This window comes from Pygocentrus nattereri, chromosome 29 (assembly GCF_015220715.1).
Source record: "Pygocentrus nattereri isolate fPygNat1 chromosome 29, fPygNat1.pri, whole genome shotgun sequence".
Taxonomy (NCBI): Eukaryota; Metazoa; Chordata; class Actinopteri; order Characiformes; family Serrasalmidae; genus Pygocentrus; species Pygocentrus nattereri.
Genome location: NC_051239.1, coordinates 10,509,670 through 10,529,245, shown reverse-complemented (window position 1 = coordinate 10,529,245; position 19,576 = coordinate 10,509,670). Strand labels below are relative to the sequence as shown.

At 39.4% G+C, this 19,576-nt stretch overlaps 1 protein-coding gene across 4 annotated transcripts in view; it reads left to right on the top strand.

The window, feature by feature from the left end:
* The window catches only part of fgfr1a (fibroblast growth factor receptor 1a), a 53,992-nt gene extending 45,246 nt beyond the window's left edge, over positions 1-8,746 (top strand). For 2 of the 4 annotated variants that reach the window (XM_017696370.2, XM_017696371.2), the window contains exons 10-18: positions 348-493; positions 1,443-1,564; positions 2,864-2,974; positions 4,810-5,000; positions 5,120-5,242; positions 6,193-6,263; positions 6,380-6,517; positions 6,656-6,761; positions 7,327-8,746. In XM_017696370.2, the coding sequence (XP_017551859.1) occupies positions 348-493; positions 1,443-1,564; positions 2,864-2,974; positions 4,810-5,000; positions 5,120-5,242; positions 6,193-6,263; positions 6,380-6,517; positions 6,656-6,761; positions 7,327-7,506 (1,188 nt within the window). In that variant the 3' untranslated portion in view covers positions 7,507-8,746. The remainder of the gene's footprint in view (positions 1-347; positions 494-1,442; positions 1,565-2,863; positions 2,975-4,809; positions 5,001-5,119; positions 5,243-6,192; positions 6,264-6,379; positions 6,518-6,655; positions 6,762-7,326) is intronic. The other 2 variants (XM_017696372.2, XM_017696373.2) reach the window with 1 other exon arrangement.
* The last annotated feature ends 10,830 nt before the right edge of the window (positions 8,747-19,576 follow it).

The following is a 19,576-nucleotide window of genomic DNA, read 5'->3' as shown; positions in this document are numbered from 1 at the left end:
TGAAGAAAAACTAGTGTTGAAATTATGGAAATTAAAAAGGTTCAGGTAAAATCTGTGTTTGCAGCGATAAAAACCCTTTTCCTTTTATTAGAATAAGCCTTTCCATTAGGAAGTGCCTATACTGATTATAGGAAAGTATCAGTCACAAACAGGGACTTTTCCCACAAATGGGGAAAAATAAATTGTGGTAACATTTTAGCCACATTGCCTAGCCTTACTTGTTAAGTATATTCTTCTAATACTATAAAAATCATAATTCACACATGTCAATTCACACAGTACATACTATATGTACATACTATTCAGTGGTGTTGTATGGAGAGTAAGTTGGAAGTGTCTTCGTGCAGGTGTCTGTGGACTCCAGCTCATCTCTGCACTCCGGTGCTATGCTGGTCAAACCTTCCCGACTGTCCTCCAGCGGCTCCCCAATGCTCTCTGGCGTATCTGAATACGAACTGCCCCAGGACCCCCGCTGGGAACTACCTCGAGACAAGTAATGCAGCCATCTGCATACACCTACACATATACACACACTGCTCATCTAAAGTTTGGGGGCACCTTGCTTTCTTTTGATATTGGGATTTTTTTAAAATGCTTTTTTTTGTTTTCTGTTGTTAAAAGAACATTGAAAATCATTTGGCCCAAAAATATGAAATTTGAGTGCTGATATCACAACAAAGGCATAAAATGTATGGGCACTGGCGTTACTCCCAAGGTAATACTAATGCTACTGCACATGTGATGTTTTCCTCAAAATGAACGTTTGCCTTGGTCACAGTAATTTATTTGCATGGAAATTCCTCCAATATTTGTGATTATCTGTATAATTAAAACATTAAGATGTAAACCATCATTTAGAGTGGTCTAAAATGAAGAGTATAATTTTAGAGAACCTGAGTCAGAATTTGCTCAGTGGTGGTGATGGGAACCAAACATGTATTTAGTGCCTTTAAAGTCTGCTTCATGTTTGACAGGTACATGGAAGGGGTTGTAGAATAAAATAGTCCCTGAAGATTTTACCATAACATTACATGTAAAAACCTATAAAAGGCTGTAAAATGTTATATTTGAATTGTACACGTCACAGCGTCATTGCAGAGGTGTTCCTATCACCACTGTTAATAATAAAATCTTTAACAAGAAGTCAGTGAACTCTGTACAGTGAGCTATTTCACATCAGACTAGTCTAATGACCATTTGAAGTAGGTGGAATTATAGAAATATCGGTGGAATTTCTTTTTTAGACATAATGAAGACCTAGATGCCCTCAGGGCTTTGGGTAGTATACACTAAAAGTTTAGAAGGACAGAAGTAAACAGAAGAAGACAAATAGGCTTGGGATTTTTCCATAGAGCCAGGTAACACAATTACTGAAGCACAGTCAGCAGTGAACATACTGAATCTGATCTAATATCTCGCTCCTTTCTCTCTCACTCATTCAGGCTGGTGCTTGGAAAGCCTTTGGGTGAAGGCTGCTTTGGCCAGGTGGTAATGGGAGAGGTTCTGGGCATGGACAAAGACAAACCCAACCGCATTACCAAAGTAGCTGTCAAGATGCTTAAATGTGAGTGATTTTTTACGCACCTGTTACAGTAAACCGATGCCTGAATTTGGGCGTGATGGAACCCAGATGTTGTTCTTCTCCAAACAAAACCTGATTAAGGGAGTCAGTGTTTAGGTCTAGATGACACTTCTGTTGTTTTCTTCCCCCCTTTACGATGATGATGTTTTCTCAGGAGCATAAACTTGGACTGAGTCATTCGGCCTCATTTGTATTCCGCAGTTGTGCTGCCGCATCTTTTCTTCTCCTGCCTTTAGCTGTGTGTGCTTTTCTTTTTTTTTTTTTTTTTTTTTTTTTTTTGTAGATGCTGCACACCCACATACCCCACTTTATGTTTTTGAGCTTACTAATGGCCGGAGTCATTAGAACACTTGCCCAGTTCACATTAGAGCTGCTGCTTTCTGCACCCAGAGCTGAAGACTGCTACAAATCAGCCTTCATATCGCAAATGGGTTGTAATGGGTGGCAACATTCATTGATGAATGGCAAAGAAATGCCATTTAGTTAAATTCCTCATACTTCCAGCTTGAAGTCTACCCTAATACCCTGTATATTACATATCGTATTCCAGGCACATTAGACTTGGATGTGTTTCTCATATGTGCCTGCTGTTGGCACTCAGAGCAAGAGAGTGCTGGATAATGATGCTTACGACAGGCCTTGACTTCAGATATTTGTGAGTCTTTATAAAGCAAAAAAAGTCATCAGGCTAATATGGATGCTTGGGCTGTATGGGCTCATTGCTGTGCTGTGATCTGTGAATGATTTAAAGGAACTAAACAGTTGTATAGAACCTTAACATTTTAGTTTCAATGCAAAAACATGCTTAGTTTCGAAGAATTAAGTAGTTAATATGAGTGTAGAAATACTGATGCATTGATCTGAAGGTGATGATTCAAATGCAATGTTGAAGGTGATGTTAGTGATACATACTCAATAGTATGGGAACTCGTTTATTAAAAATGTAAAAATCACCCAAAAAACTACTATATAGTTCTGTATTCAGAATATTTTTACAGAAAAGTGCGAAATCGTCCCAAAATAATTGGATGAAATTGGAGACTTTGCCATCAGTTTAATAATTTCCTTAAGTCAGCTTAGAATTTATGATCCCAAACATAAAATAAATTCATTGATTAATTTCAGAAGAATCGTTTTTCTTGAACAGAAACAGCCTCAATTATATCATCGCTGCCAGCATTAGTAATTGGACGTCTTTCTGGGCTTAAAGGTTGAAGGTTGCGTGACCTGTCACTTCAGGATGAATGTGTTAAGACTTTTTTTTCTACTTTCTTTTTTTAGCTGATGCCACAGAGAAGGACCTGTCAGACCTTATCTCTGAGATGGAGATGATGAAGATCATTGGTAAGCACAAGAACATAATCAACCTGCTGGGAGCCTGCACACAGGACGGTAAGAGACTTTAATTTCATGATTTCTAAAGTATTAGGCCTGCGTCAGAGCCAGTCCAGAAACTAGAGCAAAATAGACCTGATGATGTACTTGCCATGTTTAACTGAATTTTATGAAAATTTGTCAAGTCATATGATGTTTTTCTTTGTTTCTGGAGCTAGAATTGAAATGACCTACCACTGCTGCGCCCACAGACGCATTTTGTCATGGCAGCTGGAACAAACTTCACAGAATGGTGGCAGAAATCCCATTCACTGTACTGCACAACAGAGTTTTAATTAAAATAATAAACCCTACAAACTTAATGTTAATTTTGTCATTCAGTCTCACTCTAATTTACAGATACAGAAGAATTCATGTTATCAGTAATATCCTAAACTTATATAGACGTTGTGCCACTTTAAAATGAATTTTTAATCTTTAATTACTGAAGATATGTTTAGTTGCAAGTTTTCCTTTTATTTAATGCTGGCCCTCTATGAAAAATAGTTTAGGTTGCTGGTGTTAATATGCTACTAACTGCATCTACATTACGCAATTAAAAACGATGTAGTTAAGAAGATAAGTATTTGATTTTGAAGCACTTGAAGTCTCGGGCTATTAGCTGAGAGGTTCATAGTTGGTTTACGTTTTGAGTTGAAGTGCATACTTGTACATCTGAAAAATGAATTGGTTTTACATCGAAATCACCTCTTTGCTGTTTAAAACTGCAGCTGTTGCAATTTAAATTGTAGCCTACATTATCAGCATCGTCATAAGTGTAGAAATTTAACCAAATAACAAATTAAAGCCTGTGAACTATGTGTAGTTGAGTTGGACCAATCAGAAGCAAACACCTGCTCACCTGTATCTTTACAGCTGCAACCAACCGCATTAAAGCCTCAAGCCAGAAAAGGTGGGTTGTGAAAAGGTGGTGGGAAAAAGTAGTCATGGAGCTTGATTTTATAGAAAATGATAAACATTTAAATTGCAATTAGAATACTGTTCAGAAAAATCGCAATGAAGGCTTTGTGACCTGATGCTATAGAACATTTGGACGCCCTCTTGCTTTTAGAAATGGGTGTTCGCATAACTGTAGCCATGCTGCGAAAGCAAGAGGTGTAGGCTACACTGTTTTCTTAGCTAGCTAGCAAAGCTAAAAGAGCTAGCTAAGAAATGGTGACCTCAATCAGATGTTTATCCGCTAACACTTTACTGTAGGGTGCTGTTCATAAGGCTACAAGGCACATAAGGTTGTCATTACAACTGACATAACTCTACATAACTGTTTATGAATGCTTATTACAACAGCATCTGTCATAAAGGCCACTTTAGTGGACTTTGATCAAAATTGGCAGATATAGCCTTTATAGTAAGTGAGGCTTAATGGAACAAGTGTTTATAAACAGTTATGTAGGGTTATGTCACTTGCAATGACAGCCTTGTGTAGGTGTCATGTAGCCTTATGAACAGCACTCGACAGTAAGGTGTTACTGTTTATTCTTAAAAGCCTTGTTTACATGACAAAACCACTATGCCCGATCTATCTTAAGTGTTAGAATTCCCGCGCATGCCAAGAAAAAAGCAATCAAAAATAAACACCGCCTGAACTTGGCTATAATACAGCTTCTCAACTTGAATGTGATTTTAGTCAATATTCTGCCAAACTGTCCCAGAAGACTTTTAAAAAAAAAGCCATAATGAAAGAATGCATTTGTGGGCAGAGTATGGATTGGTCTGTTCCTCCTAGGCAAAAAATAAGGATCTGTCCGATCTAACCCTTTTCTCTAAGTACAGGAGCATCACATTGTTCAGTGCTCTAGAAGGTGCTAATGCACGATTATGGCCTCTTTCAGGTCCACTTTACGTCATAGTGGAGTTTGCCTCTAAGGGGAATCTACGAGAATACCTGAGGGCCCGTCGTCCTCCGGGGATGGAGTACTGCTACAACCCTGACCAGGTGCCTGTGGAGAACATGTCCATCAAAGACCTGGTGTCCTGCGCCTACCAAGTAGCACGCGGCATGGAGTACCTGGCGTCCAAGAAGGTTAAAATTCCTATTTATATCTGTTCAAGCAGGAGTTAAAGTTAGAACATACTTGGAACTCCTCTGCTTCTGCTCCACTGTGTCATATTAATTGTGCGTGTATGTGTTTGTTCATTCAGTGTATCCATAGAGACCTGGCTGCTCGTAACGTCCTTGTAACTGAGGACAACGTGATGAAGATAGCAGACTTCGGCTTGGCCAGAGACATTCACCATATTGATTACTACAAGAAAACCACCAATGTGAGTGTTCCACGATACACTGATTATCAGTTTCAGTCGCACTAGAGCCAAATCCTCACACTCTTGCACTGAGCTGTTGTATGTTTTTTTTTTTTTTTTTTCTGTTGAAAGCTCTTGAAAGGCTTCATAATTCAAAATTTGAATTACAGTAGACAAAAAGCAGACCTATGCGCACCCACACAACTCTTACATGAACCAGTGAAAGTCCAAGTGCTTTCTATTGAGCTGAATAGGCAGTTAATCCATGTCTGTCTTTTAAATTACACTCTTCATGAGAAAAAAAAACTTTATCAACATGCATTTGGTGCATTGAATGTGTGTTATGACTGAAGACCTCTCAGTGACAAAATTTAAACTATATATAAAAATATATGTATTTAAGTAAAAAAATGAAGTAAAACCAGAGCTGGAGTTATATACAGATAACTGCTCGGACGGACATGCATACAAGCTGGAAAGAAACAAAAAATAGTGAATTCTGTTTCATGGCTGTTAAAAATGACCACTGATATACCAATAAGCAGCCTCAGCTGTAAGTATGACCACTGTTTAGCATTACTGATCTATCCCAAGTAGAGATGGGCGATATGAAGATATTTTATCATTATTTTAATACATTTTGATATTGTGATGATGCACTTTCCTGAGAATATCGCGGATGTCATTGGGACTTAAGGAACACTGACCAACTGCATGGTTTATTACACAGAGAGCATAATTAGTCCTGTAACTTTATTTACTGCAGTGCTGGGTGTACTGGAAACAGTTAAAATCACTATCAGTTTTTGAAGGCAGTTTTAATTGTGGCCCTACTATTGCATTGTGTCTGGCAAAATATTGTAATGTGTGTCGTGAAATTCTTTTTTTTTTTTTTTTTTTGGTCCATATCCCTCACCCATAATTTCAAGTAATAAATCTGATCAATACTGACCGAATCTGTCTCACTGCAGGGCCGTTTGCCAGTGAAGTGGATGGCTCCAGAGGCGCTGTTCGACCGTATCTACACCCATCAGAGTGACGTGTGAGTGTCCTTTTCTCTTCAGTCATAACTCTGAGCTCAGTCATAGTGTGTATACACACTGTTAATGCGCTAGTTTAGGTCCTAATATTGAAATGGTGTGTCCATCCCTGTTGCAGGTGGTCTTTCGGGGTTCTGCTGTGGGAGATCTTCACTCTGGGCGGTTCTCCATATCCAGGTGTGCCTGTAGAGGAGCTGTTCAAACTGCTGAAGGAGGGGCACCGCATGGACCGCCCCTCAACATGCACCCATGAATTGTAAGACTTCATATTTATTCAATAAATGGATGCTCAAAGTTTTATGTTTTATTGCCCCCCACCCCCAACCCCATTATGATATGCTTCTTTCTGAACCGCCCCCCCCTCCACCTGTCTGTCTGTGCAACTCTTTCTCAGGTATATGATGATGAGAGATTGTTGGCACGCTGTCCCGTCTCAGAGGCCCACTTTTAAACAGCTTGTGGAGGACCTGGACCGCACTCTCTCAATGACATCCAATCAGGTGAGTTCTTGCTGGCAGTTTGTAACCATTTTCAGTAACACTTTACTGAAAGGCATCATTCATAAAGCTGCATAGTTACTCAAATAAAACCTACATTTTAACTTATACAGCTTATTCCAACAAGCATAAATACTGTCATAAATGCTGCTTTAGGCAGTTTCACTCAATAAAGTGTTACGACAGCTGATGTTTGTTGGAATAAGCCTTTCTAAATGTTAGTCACCATAAAGAATTAAGTAGAAAAAAAAGTGTCATTTCGGATCATTTAAGAAATGTGGGCTAATTAGCTTTTTTTTTTTAAAACTACAATTATCAACATGTAAGTGCATCTGAAGATGATATGATTTAACTGTTGATTTTGAAAAATTTGATTGTTTAATACTTTTTCATTTTTATTCCATCAGCTTTTGTTTTTATTTTCTGTATCCGCTGTTGTGTAACGAGTTCCTCCAGTCACATTTCTAAGGAATTTTAACCAATCACATTGTAGTAAAATTGAACTGAGAAAATTTAATTGTGATGTCACATTTACAGCTCTGTGCACTTTCTGCTGTCTTTTATTCAGGAATATCTAGACCTGTCCGTGTCTCTGGACCAGTATTCTCCCAGTTTCCCAGACACACGCAGCTCCACCTGCTCATCCGGTGAAGATTCGGTCTTCTCCCATGACCCCGGAGCTGACGAACCCTGCCTGCCAAAATTCCCTCCTCATCCCAACCGCGGAGTGGCCTTCAAAAAGCGCTGAGCACACACCTCCTGTAGTGTGTGCTACACAGCTGGACTTCACTCATGAACTTATAGAAGAAGATAGTGCTCGACTATAGTGCACACTGCAGAGTGGATGAGTACGGTTCGGGACACAACTCACGTTCAAGACTTTTACAGATAGCCTTATACAGCTAGGAGAGCATCGGCTAATCATTTAAAGGCACCCCTCAGCTGTTGGTGTGGACAAGCTTTAGGGCACTTGGAACAGATTTTATGCATCTGGAAGGAGAAACTTTTTTTCTTTTTCTTCCCCTGGACTTGAAAAAGCGCAAAAGATGTGGAAAGGGGGGAAAAATGCTGACTGGTACGAGTATTTTGGATATTTTTCATTGCTAACAAACAAGGACCTTCTCCTTCATTCTGTCTTTCTGTCTCTTTTTTCCAAACCAAAATTCCATTTTAAAAATTGCTTATTTCGCTTACTGGACTGTCCAAAAGTATTCTAACAATGGATTGTTACAACAGTAAAGTCATTTCATTTGAACAGTGACTTTCTTGTAAATACAGTTAGAAATTTATAAATATGAATATATATTTACACTTTACTCTTATTTTTATTACCCTAATTGATTTTGTTCCTTTTTTTGTACCTGGATGTCCAGTGATTGTTTTGGAGTTGTTTTTTTTTGAAAGGGACAAATGTCCATAAGAGTTTTGACATGAAAATATGCTAATATTCTATGAACTGATCTGATAGCTGGCCAGTTTTTACTGATTCTTTTTTTTTTTGTTTGTTTGTTTTTTTTTGTTCTGTATCGTTGATGCAGGTAAGCTAATGTAGCTCAGACCCGCTGCTAGCTTTTCGATGGCATTCGCTCCATCCTCAAGATAACTAGTTAAGCTACATAATAGTACGCTACTATTGTTTAGTAGAAATCATTCCCACTTGTAGTGGTTGCTCTTTTCGTCTGTATTACCGTAGTCGGCATCTCAGAGTGGTACTTTTTCGGTGGTTTTGTCTTAAGGTACTTGTCTTAAGATTTATGAAAAAAAATAAAATACCCTATGAATAGAAATATTTCTCCAAAAATCTGTTAAAGGAAAAAAGAAACGGCTTAAGATGCCTCCGGGAATGGTAAAAGGCTTTGACCATGTAATGGATTGATTGACTGTGCATAAAAGCAAAGACACCATCCTCCCCGTAATGGGGAAAGATTTGCAGATCACTTATGTCACTGTAAAAGGATTACATTAAATAAAATGCTATTGAAAACCAAGTCAGAGCTTTCAAAGTTTGAGACAAACTTCATAAACAACCTCATAAATATCTGGTACTCGAGTCTACATCATAAATTATATTAGGGACACCATGGTAGCCCATGTTCCATCCTCTCTTCAGTTAGTGCTGGTTTGCGAGGTCGATTAAATATGCTAATGCAAGCCACTTGCTGCAGAGAGCCAAGACCAGCCGTTAGCGTGTTATTTATAGCAGGGTAAATTGACTGCACTAGTGAGACGCTGGGCTCATGCAGACCTATCAATCAGGGGCCACTTTTACCAGCGGCTACTGGCTCCCTACCAGCAACTGATGCATCAGCCGGTCAACTTTCTCTCTTAGCAACGGACAAGCGCGCCTCAAATGACACGCTCCTACCCCGTTGTCTGGTTTTAGCTTTTACAGCCACGACCGTCATAGGTTGCCAACAAGATGCCTGTAAGAATACAGCTGAAGGTTGTGGGGAGCAAAGGAGAGCCTTTAAATTTAACAAGTGTCAGTCCCTGAGAGGTGAATATACAGGGTGTTTTATTAGACAGTAGCTGTATTTTATAACATAATATCATGAAATGGAGCCGCTCAATGTTCGATGGTTAAACAGTGCTGGGTGATATTTTCTACATGTCATGCCTGACCAAGGTATTGTTCCACTGTCATGGGGAAAATCTGATTTCTATAAAACGAAGCTGCAAAAACAGCCCATTTTGAATTTATTTTGGTTGTGATGTCACATTTGCATATGAGCGTGAATGCCTATCCTGAAGTAATGAATATTGTTGCATTTTGGCCCAGATCGCTTTCTGAATCAGGAACAATGCAGGTGCCCAATTCAAACAGAGGTCATGTACAGTGTCAGTTTAAAGGCATAGTAACAACTAGAAATGGAAAGTTTGTGAACGAACTTCACGTTGGCTTGAAAAAGCAAGCTAATTACTTTAACGTGAAAATGTTGGATGACTGTGGATGGTTGCTAGTGTTGCTTAAATGTTGCTATGCAGTTGCTATGGTGTGCAAGGTGGTTTGTATGATGTTGAAAACTGGTTCCTATGCTATCAATTACACTGGAATATTAAATCCACTGCTTCTTTAGATTCAATGCCATATTAAATTTATTGATGCCTTAAGTCCACTGCCACCTTAAATCCATTGCTACCTTACATCCACCACCACCTTAAAACCACTGCCATTTTAAATTCACTGCTACTTTAAATCCCTTGCTATCTTTAATTTACTGATGCCTTAAATCCACTGCCACCTTAAATCAACTGCCACATTGTCTCTTGCTACTTTAAATGCACTGCCACCTAAAATTCACTGCTACCTTAAATCTACTGATTCCTTAAATTCACTGCCACCTTGAAATTCAGTGAAAATTTTTGCTGTTATATCTGTCCAATAGGCTACAAGTGTGTGAATGTCCAGAAAACTCCGCCATTGGTTTCCTACGGGGAAAACATTTGTCTTTGATTTTTTTTTTTTTTTTTTTTTTATCTTTTTTTTTTTTTTAATAAAACTGTATGTCACAACCTAATCAGGTATAAGACCTAAGAGCTTGCAAAGTAACGTGGTTCTAACTCAGAAATTGCACGACGAGAAACATTTTATTGTGTAAAATAATAGGAAGAAGACACAATATGTTAATTCCAAGAGATGAGGAGTGGTTGGAACATCATCATGTGAAACTAAAACATGACTGTTCTTGGTACATAAAAGCACACAAAAGCTTAACATATTGAGAAAATAAGTATTTAAGAATATGAGTCTTTTGAGCATCTTTTATCATATTTTGATAAAACTTCAGTGCCCCCCACCCCATATTTGTCATCCTCTTGACAAAGTCTGAACTCCATTTATTTCTGGCAGGTGACCCAACATGCTGAACTGGTCTTTACTTCACTTGACGGGGCTCTTAAGAATGTGTATATGTAGACTGAAGCTGTCCACCTAATGGCAGAGTCAAATAGAAGTGTGGATGTTAAATGGATTGTATAATTGTATCAAGAGAGTTGGTGGGAAGTAAATGGCGGGAGGTGCTGTTCTAGTGAGAAGAGCAATGGGCAGGTGTTAATAATTGACATCAACATTTCACTTTACATGCTGTTTAAGTTCCCAGCAACTGGATCAGTGTTGCATTGTTGACCAACATGGTTACAGATTTAAAATAATGTGGCAGCGTTTTTCAACCAGTTTCTATCTGCTGCATCTGTAGCATACAGCCATTTACTGGCCTGCTAGATCAGGTGCTGGTCAACCAGCTTGACCAGCTCTATGCTGGGTGTAGACAGCATTTTTAACATGTCCCTGTACTTGGAAAAGAAAATATCTATCGACTCAAATGACCTATAATGGATTCCAAATGGGGAGATGCTGAAGCATCCATTTTCAGATAGTCCAGCTTTCATATACTTTGTATATAATCGGTTACTTTATCATGGGGAAATACACAGGCTAGCACTTCGGTGAAATGCAGATTTTTCATTTTAAAAGAGCTGTTAAATGTGACCGTCCTGTGAGTAAGTAAATAAATTATATTCTGCTTTGCTACTACTCGACACAAGTGCCTTAACACAAGCACATTGCCAAGGGTATGTTGTTTGTGACTGGCTCTGGTACTTTTCTGCTAACTGTTTCTTTGGCAAGCTAACATGTTGGTACTGAGGAGAAACTACGTCGTGCTGAAGACGACAAGTCTTCAGTTTCCAGTGCTGTTGTAAAGGTTAGCTTTAGCAGCGCATAAGCTAATCTGAAGAGGCAGCCTCTGTTATTTATCTGACAGGACAACCTACTGGTTTTCCTTGGATGTGTTTGAGTTATAAAACATATTTACAGAGGTTTTCCTGCTGAATTTTTAGCCCAAAATCAGTGCCATCGCCTAAGAAAGTAAGATAGTAGCCCTATACTAATTGACCATCTGCCAAATTCTCAGAAAGTTCCGCTTCTCTTAATCATTGTTGCTGCGTCCGTCCAACTTCCAGCTCATGCTACCTGGTAGCATCCGTAACACGTGCTAACAAAGCCGCTAAAAAGTTCAGTAGTACAAATGAGAATTCAGGAGCACACAAAGGAGTCATTTATCATTCAACAAAGGATGTTCAGGGTAGACATTTAAAGACTGACGAGATGCGAACAAGAAATTTATTCTGGAAACCAAGTTTACATTAATCCAAGCAGGGAAATCAACAAGGCGCACATAATGGAAGCCCCTTCACAGGAGCTAATGCTGAAGCTAGCACTACTGCTAGTCAGAGCAGCGTTAGATGCTGAGGAAAACGTGTTTTAATGAGGTCTTTCAGCAAACGTCAGTGAAACTGTACAACATAAGGTGTGGGTACAAATGAATTAATGTTAATCTCTACATAGAATGTTTTTAATGATCACTGCGAGCACCAAACAGTGATGTTTAATCGGAATGACTAGCTAAAAAGGTTAGCTAACTGCTCCTAACATTGTCTATACAACATTAGACATCATATAAAAATGATCTTCAGCAAATACAGATAAAGTTTAGCTTAATAGTGTTGTTAATAATGTTGACACTGAGCTGTGAGTTCCCTGCTAGATGAAAACACCATAGACTGGATGGTCACCAGCAAAACCAGCACATCACTGCTGTCGGAATAAAACCTTGTATCTCCGTTTTTCAGTTAACGCCATGTTTTGAAAATGCCTTTTGCCCTTCACGTTTTGTGCACATTTTATGGTGAATGGACCAAAAGAAATGGCCCAAAGTGAGTTACATTAAAAGTGAAGTATGTTTTTTCCTTCTTCTGTAAATTTGCCATTTTGGAGAGTTTTTGTTCCAACTGCAGTGATGTGTGGTGTTTTGGATGCTAATCAACCAGCATGACCAGTGATTTTCAGAGTGATTAACCAAATATCTATTTATAAACTTGTATGTCAAAATTAGTCATGGACATCTCTATAAATGTTCTGTTTTGTTTCAGTATCTGGAGTTGTTTGGCAATTTAAGCAGAGGCAACATCACGATGTGTGCCTTTAATGCTGGGGTGCAATTCAGGCTGATTCATTGCTTGATTCACTTATTTCCCCAAGCTGGGCTGATTAATTTGGCAGCTGCACTGTGTGTGTGTATGTGTGTGTGTGTGTGTGTGTGTCATTGTTCATGTTCCTCATCACTCATCCAGTCATGACTGCCAGATCACTTGCCCTTCACCTCAAAGACACTCACCCTACCAGTCAAAGATTGGTCTCACATCTGCATATTCTGATGTGTGTGGCCACAAGGACACAGCTCATTCATTCAGGAAAAATCCATATCAGTTAGCAGCGTTGGCATCTAACATAGCAGCCAAAGAAACAAACAGTGATTAAGCCAACGTCTACTACGCGACACTGTATTGCGGCTCTGAACAGAGTTGTAAAAAGCAGCTTAGAAGTATTATCTCTCAGGCTAAAACTGAATGTCTCCAAGGACCAAAAGTAGTGTCTGTAATCTAGGCTCTTCTATCTTAAGTCTCTGAAAAGGTTCTTAAGAGATAGTGAGTGGTTTTCAAGCTGATTACATGAGTGAAGAGCTCTTTCCATGAATAGAGTTCAGTTTATGTCCTATTACCCTTTTATATAGTCATATACAGGGTGGGCCATTTATATGGATACACCCAAATAAAATGGGAATGGTTGGTGATATTAACTTCCTGTTTGTGGCACATTAGTTTATGGGAGGGGGAAAACTTTTCAAGATGGGTGGTGACCATGGCGGCCATTTTGAAGTCGGCTATTTTGGATCCAACTTTAGTTTTTTCAATGGGAAGCGGGTCGTGTGACACTTCAAACCTATTGAAAATTTCACAAGAAAAACAACGTTGTGCTTGGTTTTAACATAACTTTATTCTTTCATGAGTTATTTATTAGTTATTTACAAGTTTCTGACCACTTATAAAATGTGTTCAAAGTGCTGCCCATTGTGTTGGATTGTCAACGCAGCCCTCTTCTCCCACTCTTCACACACTGAGAGCAACACCGCAGAAGAAATGCTAGCACAGGCTTCCAGTATCCGTAGTTTCAGGTGCTGCACATCTCGTATCTTCACAGCGTAGACAATTGCCTTCAGATGACCCCAAAGATAAAAGTCTAAGGGGATCAGATCGGGAGACCTTGGGGCCATTCAACTGGCCCACGACGACCAATCCACTTTCCAGGAAACTGTTCATGTAGGAATGCTCGGACCTGACACCCATAATGTGGTGGTGCAACATCTTGTTGGAAAAACTCAGGGAACGTGCCAGCTTCCAAAGTGGATTGGTATACATATATATATATATATATATATATATATATATATATATATATATTTGTGTGTTTGTGTGTGTGTGTCATTTTTTTAGCAATAAAGTGACTGTTGTTTATTTCTGTAAAAGGTGAAGGAATCTATACACACACACACACACACACACACACATTTTCTAAGCCGCTTCTCCCTCAGGGTCGTGGGGTGTTGGAATCTACTTTAACCTAAAATAAAACGATTACAAAAACACTTAAAACGTCTGTATCGACCTTTACTACAGTGATATTGGCCCCACTTCACCAACACTGAATTCTCTATGAAATACAATTATAAAAATCAATATTAACACCATATTTGCAGTACTATTTGGTTACTTTACTCGCAGTTTAATGTTAAAACATTGATGCTTCCTAAATAATTTAAGGCAAAAAAAAAGTACTCACTCAAAGTGCCGAATGTGCTTAGCTGCAAAAAGGATGATAACTGGGGGCAGAGTGCAGCAACATTTAGCCGAACAGTTAGCAGCTAGTTGATGCCAGTTAGCGTTATTTAGCTTATAAAGCTGACAAATCACTTCATATCCAGCATGACTGAGTTGCTAAAGAGCAAAATCCAACCTTCTGTTTCAAAACTCTAATTAACCCATTAGCTTAGCATGATGGAAAAGTGCTACAGAATTTGTTCTGATTAGTCTAAAGTGATGCAGTTTGGTGTAGACATACCTTGGCTGAACATCCACTGGTACACATATGACTTTTTGGGTTACATGTCATTTTCATACATTTATTCTTAGTCTAATTTGGATTGTCTATTGTTTTGTTAAAGATAGTTAACCTGTGACCGAAACATTGAAAATGACAAGAAATAACAACTCCCTTTTTATCTATATGGTTTGCTTGCTTTGAAAAAGTTCTTCAGATTTGTGTTCAGGTGAGCTCAGAGAACATATGGACCTAATTTAAATGTAACATTTTAGATACGGACATTAATGGAACTGCCATTTATGGCCACCAATGCATTTGGTAGCCACCATGTGTGATAATCCTCTGCTGAAGTGTGAGCTGCAAATGGATACTCCTTCAGCTGCCGCGGTAATTCGTGTGGTTTTTATTTATTTTGTGTTTTTATGTTTTTGGCACTAGAAACAAGGTCTCAACATTACACAATGTTCCAGTTTCGCTAATGTGAAACAGAATATGTTAATGACCACAACAAACACATTAACAGCTATTTTGGGAATTTTGTTTGTCTCATAATCCTGCTTATTAGGGATGCTTGCTTCAGCATCTTTGTTTTTGTTTTGGAAGTCATTTGTCTCAGGTGTGGTTCAGTATTGCTTTTAGAATATTGGCTTTTGTGCCAGCTGGTTTTGCCAGCCATGATTATGTAACAGTATGGGTAAGTATAGTACTTTTTCCACATGGAAATCTGATATATGTCCATATGTGCACATGTATCATAAAGGGTCTGACATATATTTCAAATTATCAGTACATATATGTGGTACATAAGCATTAAATATTGGATCTATGTGCACATATATGGATCATATGTGTCTGATAGGTGGATGAACACATGCATGATATATGGATCATACATATATGTCTGATGTTTGAGTGAACACATGCTCCATGTTTAATACATAAGTCTGATGCATGGATCATATGTATGCATGTATATATATATGTTTGTACAGGCTGACAATTGGCTGAAACATATGTCCCATATTTGAACATAGCCAGTTTAAAATAATTTGGCATGTACACCAATCTGGCATAACATTATGATCTTTCTTTGTTTCTATTCTCATTGTCTGTTTTATCAGCTCCACTTACTATATAAGTGCACTTTGTAGTTCTACAATTACAGACTGTAGTCCATCTGTTCCTCTGTGTACTTTGTTAGCCCCCATGAACCCTCACAGAGCAGGTACTCTTTGGGTGGTGGATCATTCTCAGCACTGCAGTGACATTGACGTGGTGGTGGTGTGTTAACGTGTGTTGCGCTGGTCTGAGTGGATCAGGCACTGCAGTGCTACTGGAGTTTTTAAACACTGTTCACTCACTGTCCACTCTAACAGACACTCCTACCTTGTCAGTCCACCTTGTAGTTGTAAAGTCAGAGACGATAGCTTATCTGCTGCTGCAGTTTGTGCTGGTCATCCTCTAGTCCTTCAACAGTGGTCTTGGACTTTTCTCAGTCTAGCAGTGACACTGAGGTGTTTAAAAACTCCAGTAGCACTGCAGTGCCTGATCCACTCAGACCAGCGCAACACACACTAACACACCACCACCACGTGAGTGTTACTGCAGTGCTGAGAATGATCCAACACCCAACTAGTACCTGCTCTGTGAGGGTCTATGGGGTCCTGACCACTGAATAACAGGGTAAAGGTGGGCTAACAAAGTATCAGAGAAACAGATGGACTACAGTCTGTAATTGTAGAACTACAAAGTGCAGCTACAGTAAGTGGAGCTGATAAAATGGACAATGAGCATAGAAACTAGGAGATGGTCATAATGTTATGCCTGATCGGTGTTTGTCACAAGTTGGATAGAAGGAAAATCCACATATGCTAATATATAACATATATTTGGAATCCATAGATTGCCATATCTCAGATTTCTGTATGGGCTCCTCTTTTAGAAGTTGGAGTCAACCTGAAACGATAATTGGCCTGTTTTTTTCAGAATTCTTGATTTAGACAACTTTCCTTCCACAAGAAGGGACTTTGTCTCCCTCAGTCTGCTGGCTGCTTGTTTTGTTTAAGTGACTCATGTTCAGCCATCAACCTAATCTGACCAAACCCCAGCAGTACCGTGGATGACTGTCCTCTGAGAATTCCTCTCAGAGAACACTCACTGGGTGGTATTGAGCATCGCTCTCTCTTTCTCTTTTGCACAGTTGTGCAGTGATTCAGTTTCAGCGTCCTCAAAGTCAGCTTCCTAAAACTGACTCATTAGTGTTATTTGACTTTCTACTTAAATAATTAAATAAATAAAGCCCCCCCAAGCACTGGGCTGTGGAGCAGTGGGGCTGTGTTCTCCGGAGTGATGGTGCTCCATCCAATATCTTTGGAGTTGAAGTGATCCAGGACTAAATATCCAACATCAGCATTTGACCTGATTAATGCTCTTGTCGCTGAATGGAAACAAATCCTCACAGCAATGTTCCAATATTTAGTGTAAAGCCCTTCCCAAAGAATAGAGGCTGTTACTGCAGCAAAGTGCTTCAGAAAGTTTGAGGCCATCATCCGGAAGAGGTGTGGCCTTCAGCTTTTCCTGGCTTCATGATGGTGCCTTGTGATAAGGGGACAGCTATATTAAGCGTGTCTGGAAGCCATGGAGGAAAAAAAGCACCCCAGACCACCTTCCTTCCACCCTTTCACTTAGTCGTATGCAAATTACACAATGTGTTTTCACACAGATTGCCGCATCTGACAGATGCAGAAAGAAGACGAGGAATTTCTGAGCCTCGACAGCCTGCTGAAGCCTGTTTAGGGTCACTGGCCGCGTGTGTGAACGTTGATGACAGCGGGTCCGTAAGGGGTCGGAGCGCCGGGGTGGAACTGACAGGAAGGTCACATGTGGGCCATTGCCTGTCAGTCAATTTGGAGTGCTGTATTATTTCTTATTTCCTGTTTCTTATGCCTTCCCTAATTCTTCAAAAGAAAGAGATGGAATTAAGGAGAGAGAGAGAGAGAGAATAGACATGAGTCACACTTATGTAAGAAATGATTATACCAAAACCCAGAAACCAAGCAAGAACAAGAAATTTTTTTCACAACAACACTACTTGTATTACGACTAATAATAATAGTAATTAAATTAACCATTTCTCACAATAGTAATATCGGTGTCGGCAACCATAATCACCAAAGAAGAGTCATTTTTTCCCTTCAACAAAATCAATCTGCCTTGGGAGCCACAACATTTTATGCCTATTTCATTGAGGTGACATTTTACCATCTTGACTGAAAATATGACTTAATATGTGCTAGCTAAAGTCAAAATGTAGATTTTAAAATATGTACGAAAATGCAGACTTACTGAGCTCTGCTTTAAGCTATAGTTCAACTATTGCCTCTTTTCTCACATCTCCAGCAGGAAACCTTCCTGCAAAAGTAGAACAGCTTCTTCTGAAATATCTCTCAACTTTTTTACAAGGCTAAAGTCGCTTCTCATTCACCTGCTTCTTGTTCTAATTTTCCTCTTCCACCTTAAATGGTCTGAGGCGCCAGAATAGAACTGCTGCACCATTTAAGGTGGAACAGGAAAATTCATGTGATATTGTTTCATGAGACACAAATGATGAATAAGCATTTTTAATACTTGCTGTGGTAGAATACTTTAGCCTAGGATGATCAGGTTTAGATTTGTCATTTTCGTTGTCTTTGTAACTCTCAGCTGTGTGATTTGAACTCAGTGATATTGTCTTCACTGGGAAAAAGTGAATGTCATGAGCGGGTGCATGCTTTGTACAACCCCAATTTCAGTGAAGTTGGGACATTGTGTAAATCATAAATAAATACAGAATACGATGATTTGCAAATCCTTTTCAACGCATATTCAATTGAACACACTACAAAGACAAGATATTTAATGTTCAAACAGATAAACTTTATTGTTTTTTGCAAATATTCACTCATTTTGAATTTGATGCCTGCAACACATTCCAAAGAAGTTGGGACAGGGGCAACAAAAGTCTGGGAAAGTTGAGGAATGCTCAAAAAACACCAGTTTGGAACATTCCACAGGTGAACAGGTTAATTGGAAACACGTGAGTGTCATAATAGGGTATAAAGGGAGCATCCCTGAAAGGCTCAGTAGTTCACAAGCAAGGATGAGGTGAGGTTCACCACTTTGTGAACAACTGCGTGAGCAAATAGTCCAACAGCTGGCTTCTCTGGGCCCGAGCTCATCTGAGATGGATTGACGCAAAGTGGAAAAGTGTCCTGTGGTCTGACCACATTTCAAACTGTTTTTGGAAATCATGGATGTCGTGTCCTCCGGGCCAAAGAGGAAAAGGACTGTCCGGATTGTTATCAGCGCAAAGTTCAAAAGCCAGCATCTCTGATGGTATTGAGGTGTGTTAGTGCCCATGGCATGGGTAACTTGCACATCTGTGAAGGCACCATTAATGCTGAAAGGTACATACAGGTTTTGGAGCAACATATGCTGCCATCCAAGCAACGTCTTTTTCAGGGACGTCCTGCTTATTTCAGCAAGACAATGCCAAGCCACATTCTGCACGTGTTACAACAGCCTGGCTTCATAGTAAAAGAGTGCGGGTATTAGACTGGCCTGCCTACAGTCCAGACCGGTCTCCCATTGAAAATGTGTGGCGCATTATGAAGCATAAATATGACAACGGAGACCCCGGACTGTTGAGCAACTGAAGTTGTACATCAAGCATGAATGGGAAAGAATTCCACCTACAAAGCTTCAACAATTAGTGTCCTCAGTTCCCAAACGCTTATTGAGTGTTGTTAAAAGGAAAGGTGATGTAACACAGTGGTAAACACGCCCCTGTCCCAACTTCTTTGGAACATGTTGCAGGCATCAAATTCAAAATGAGTGAATA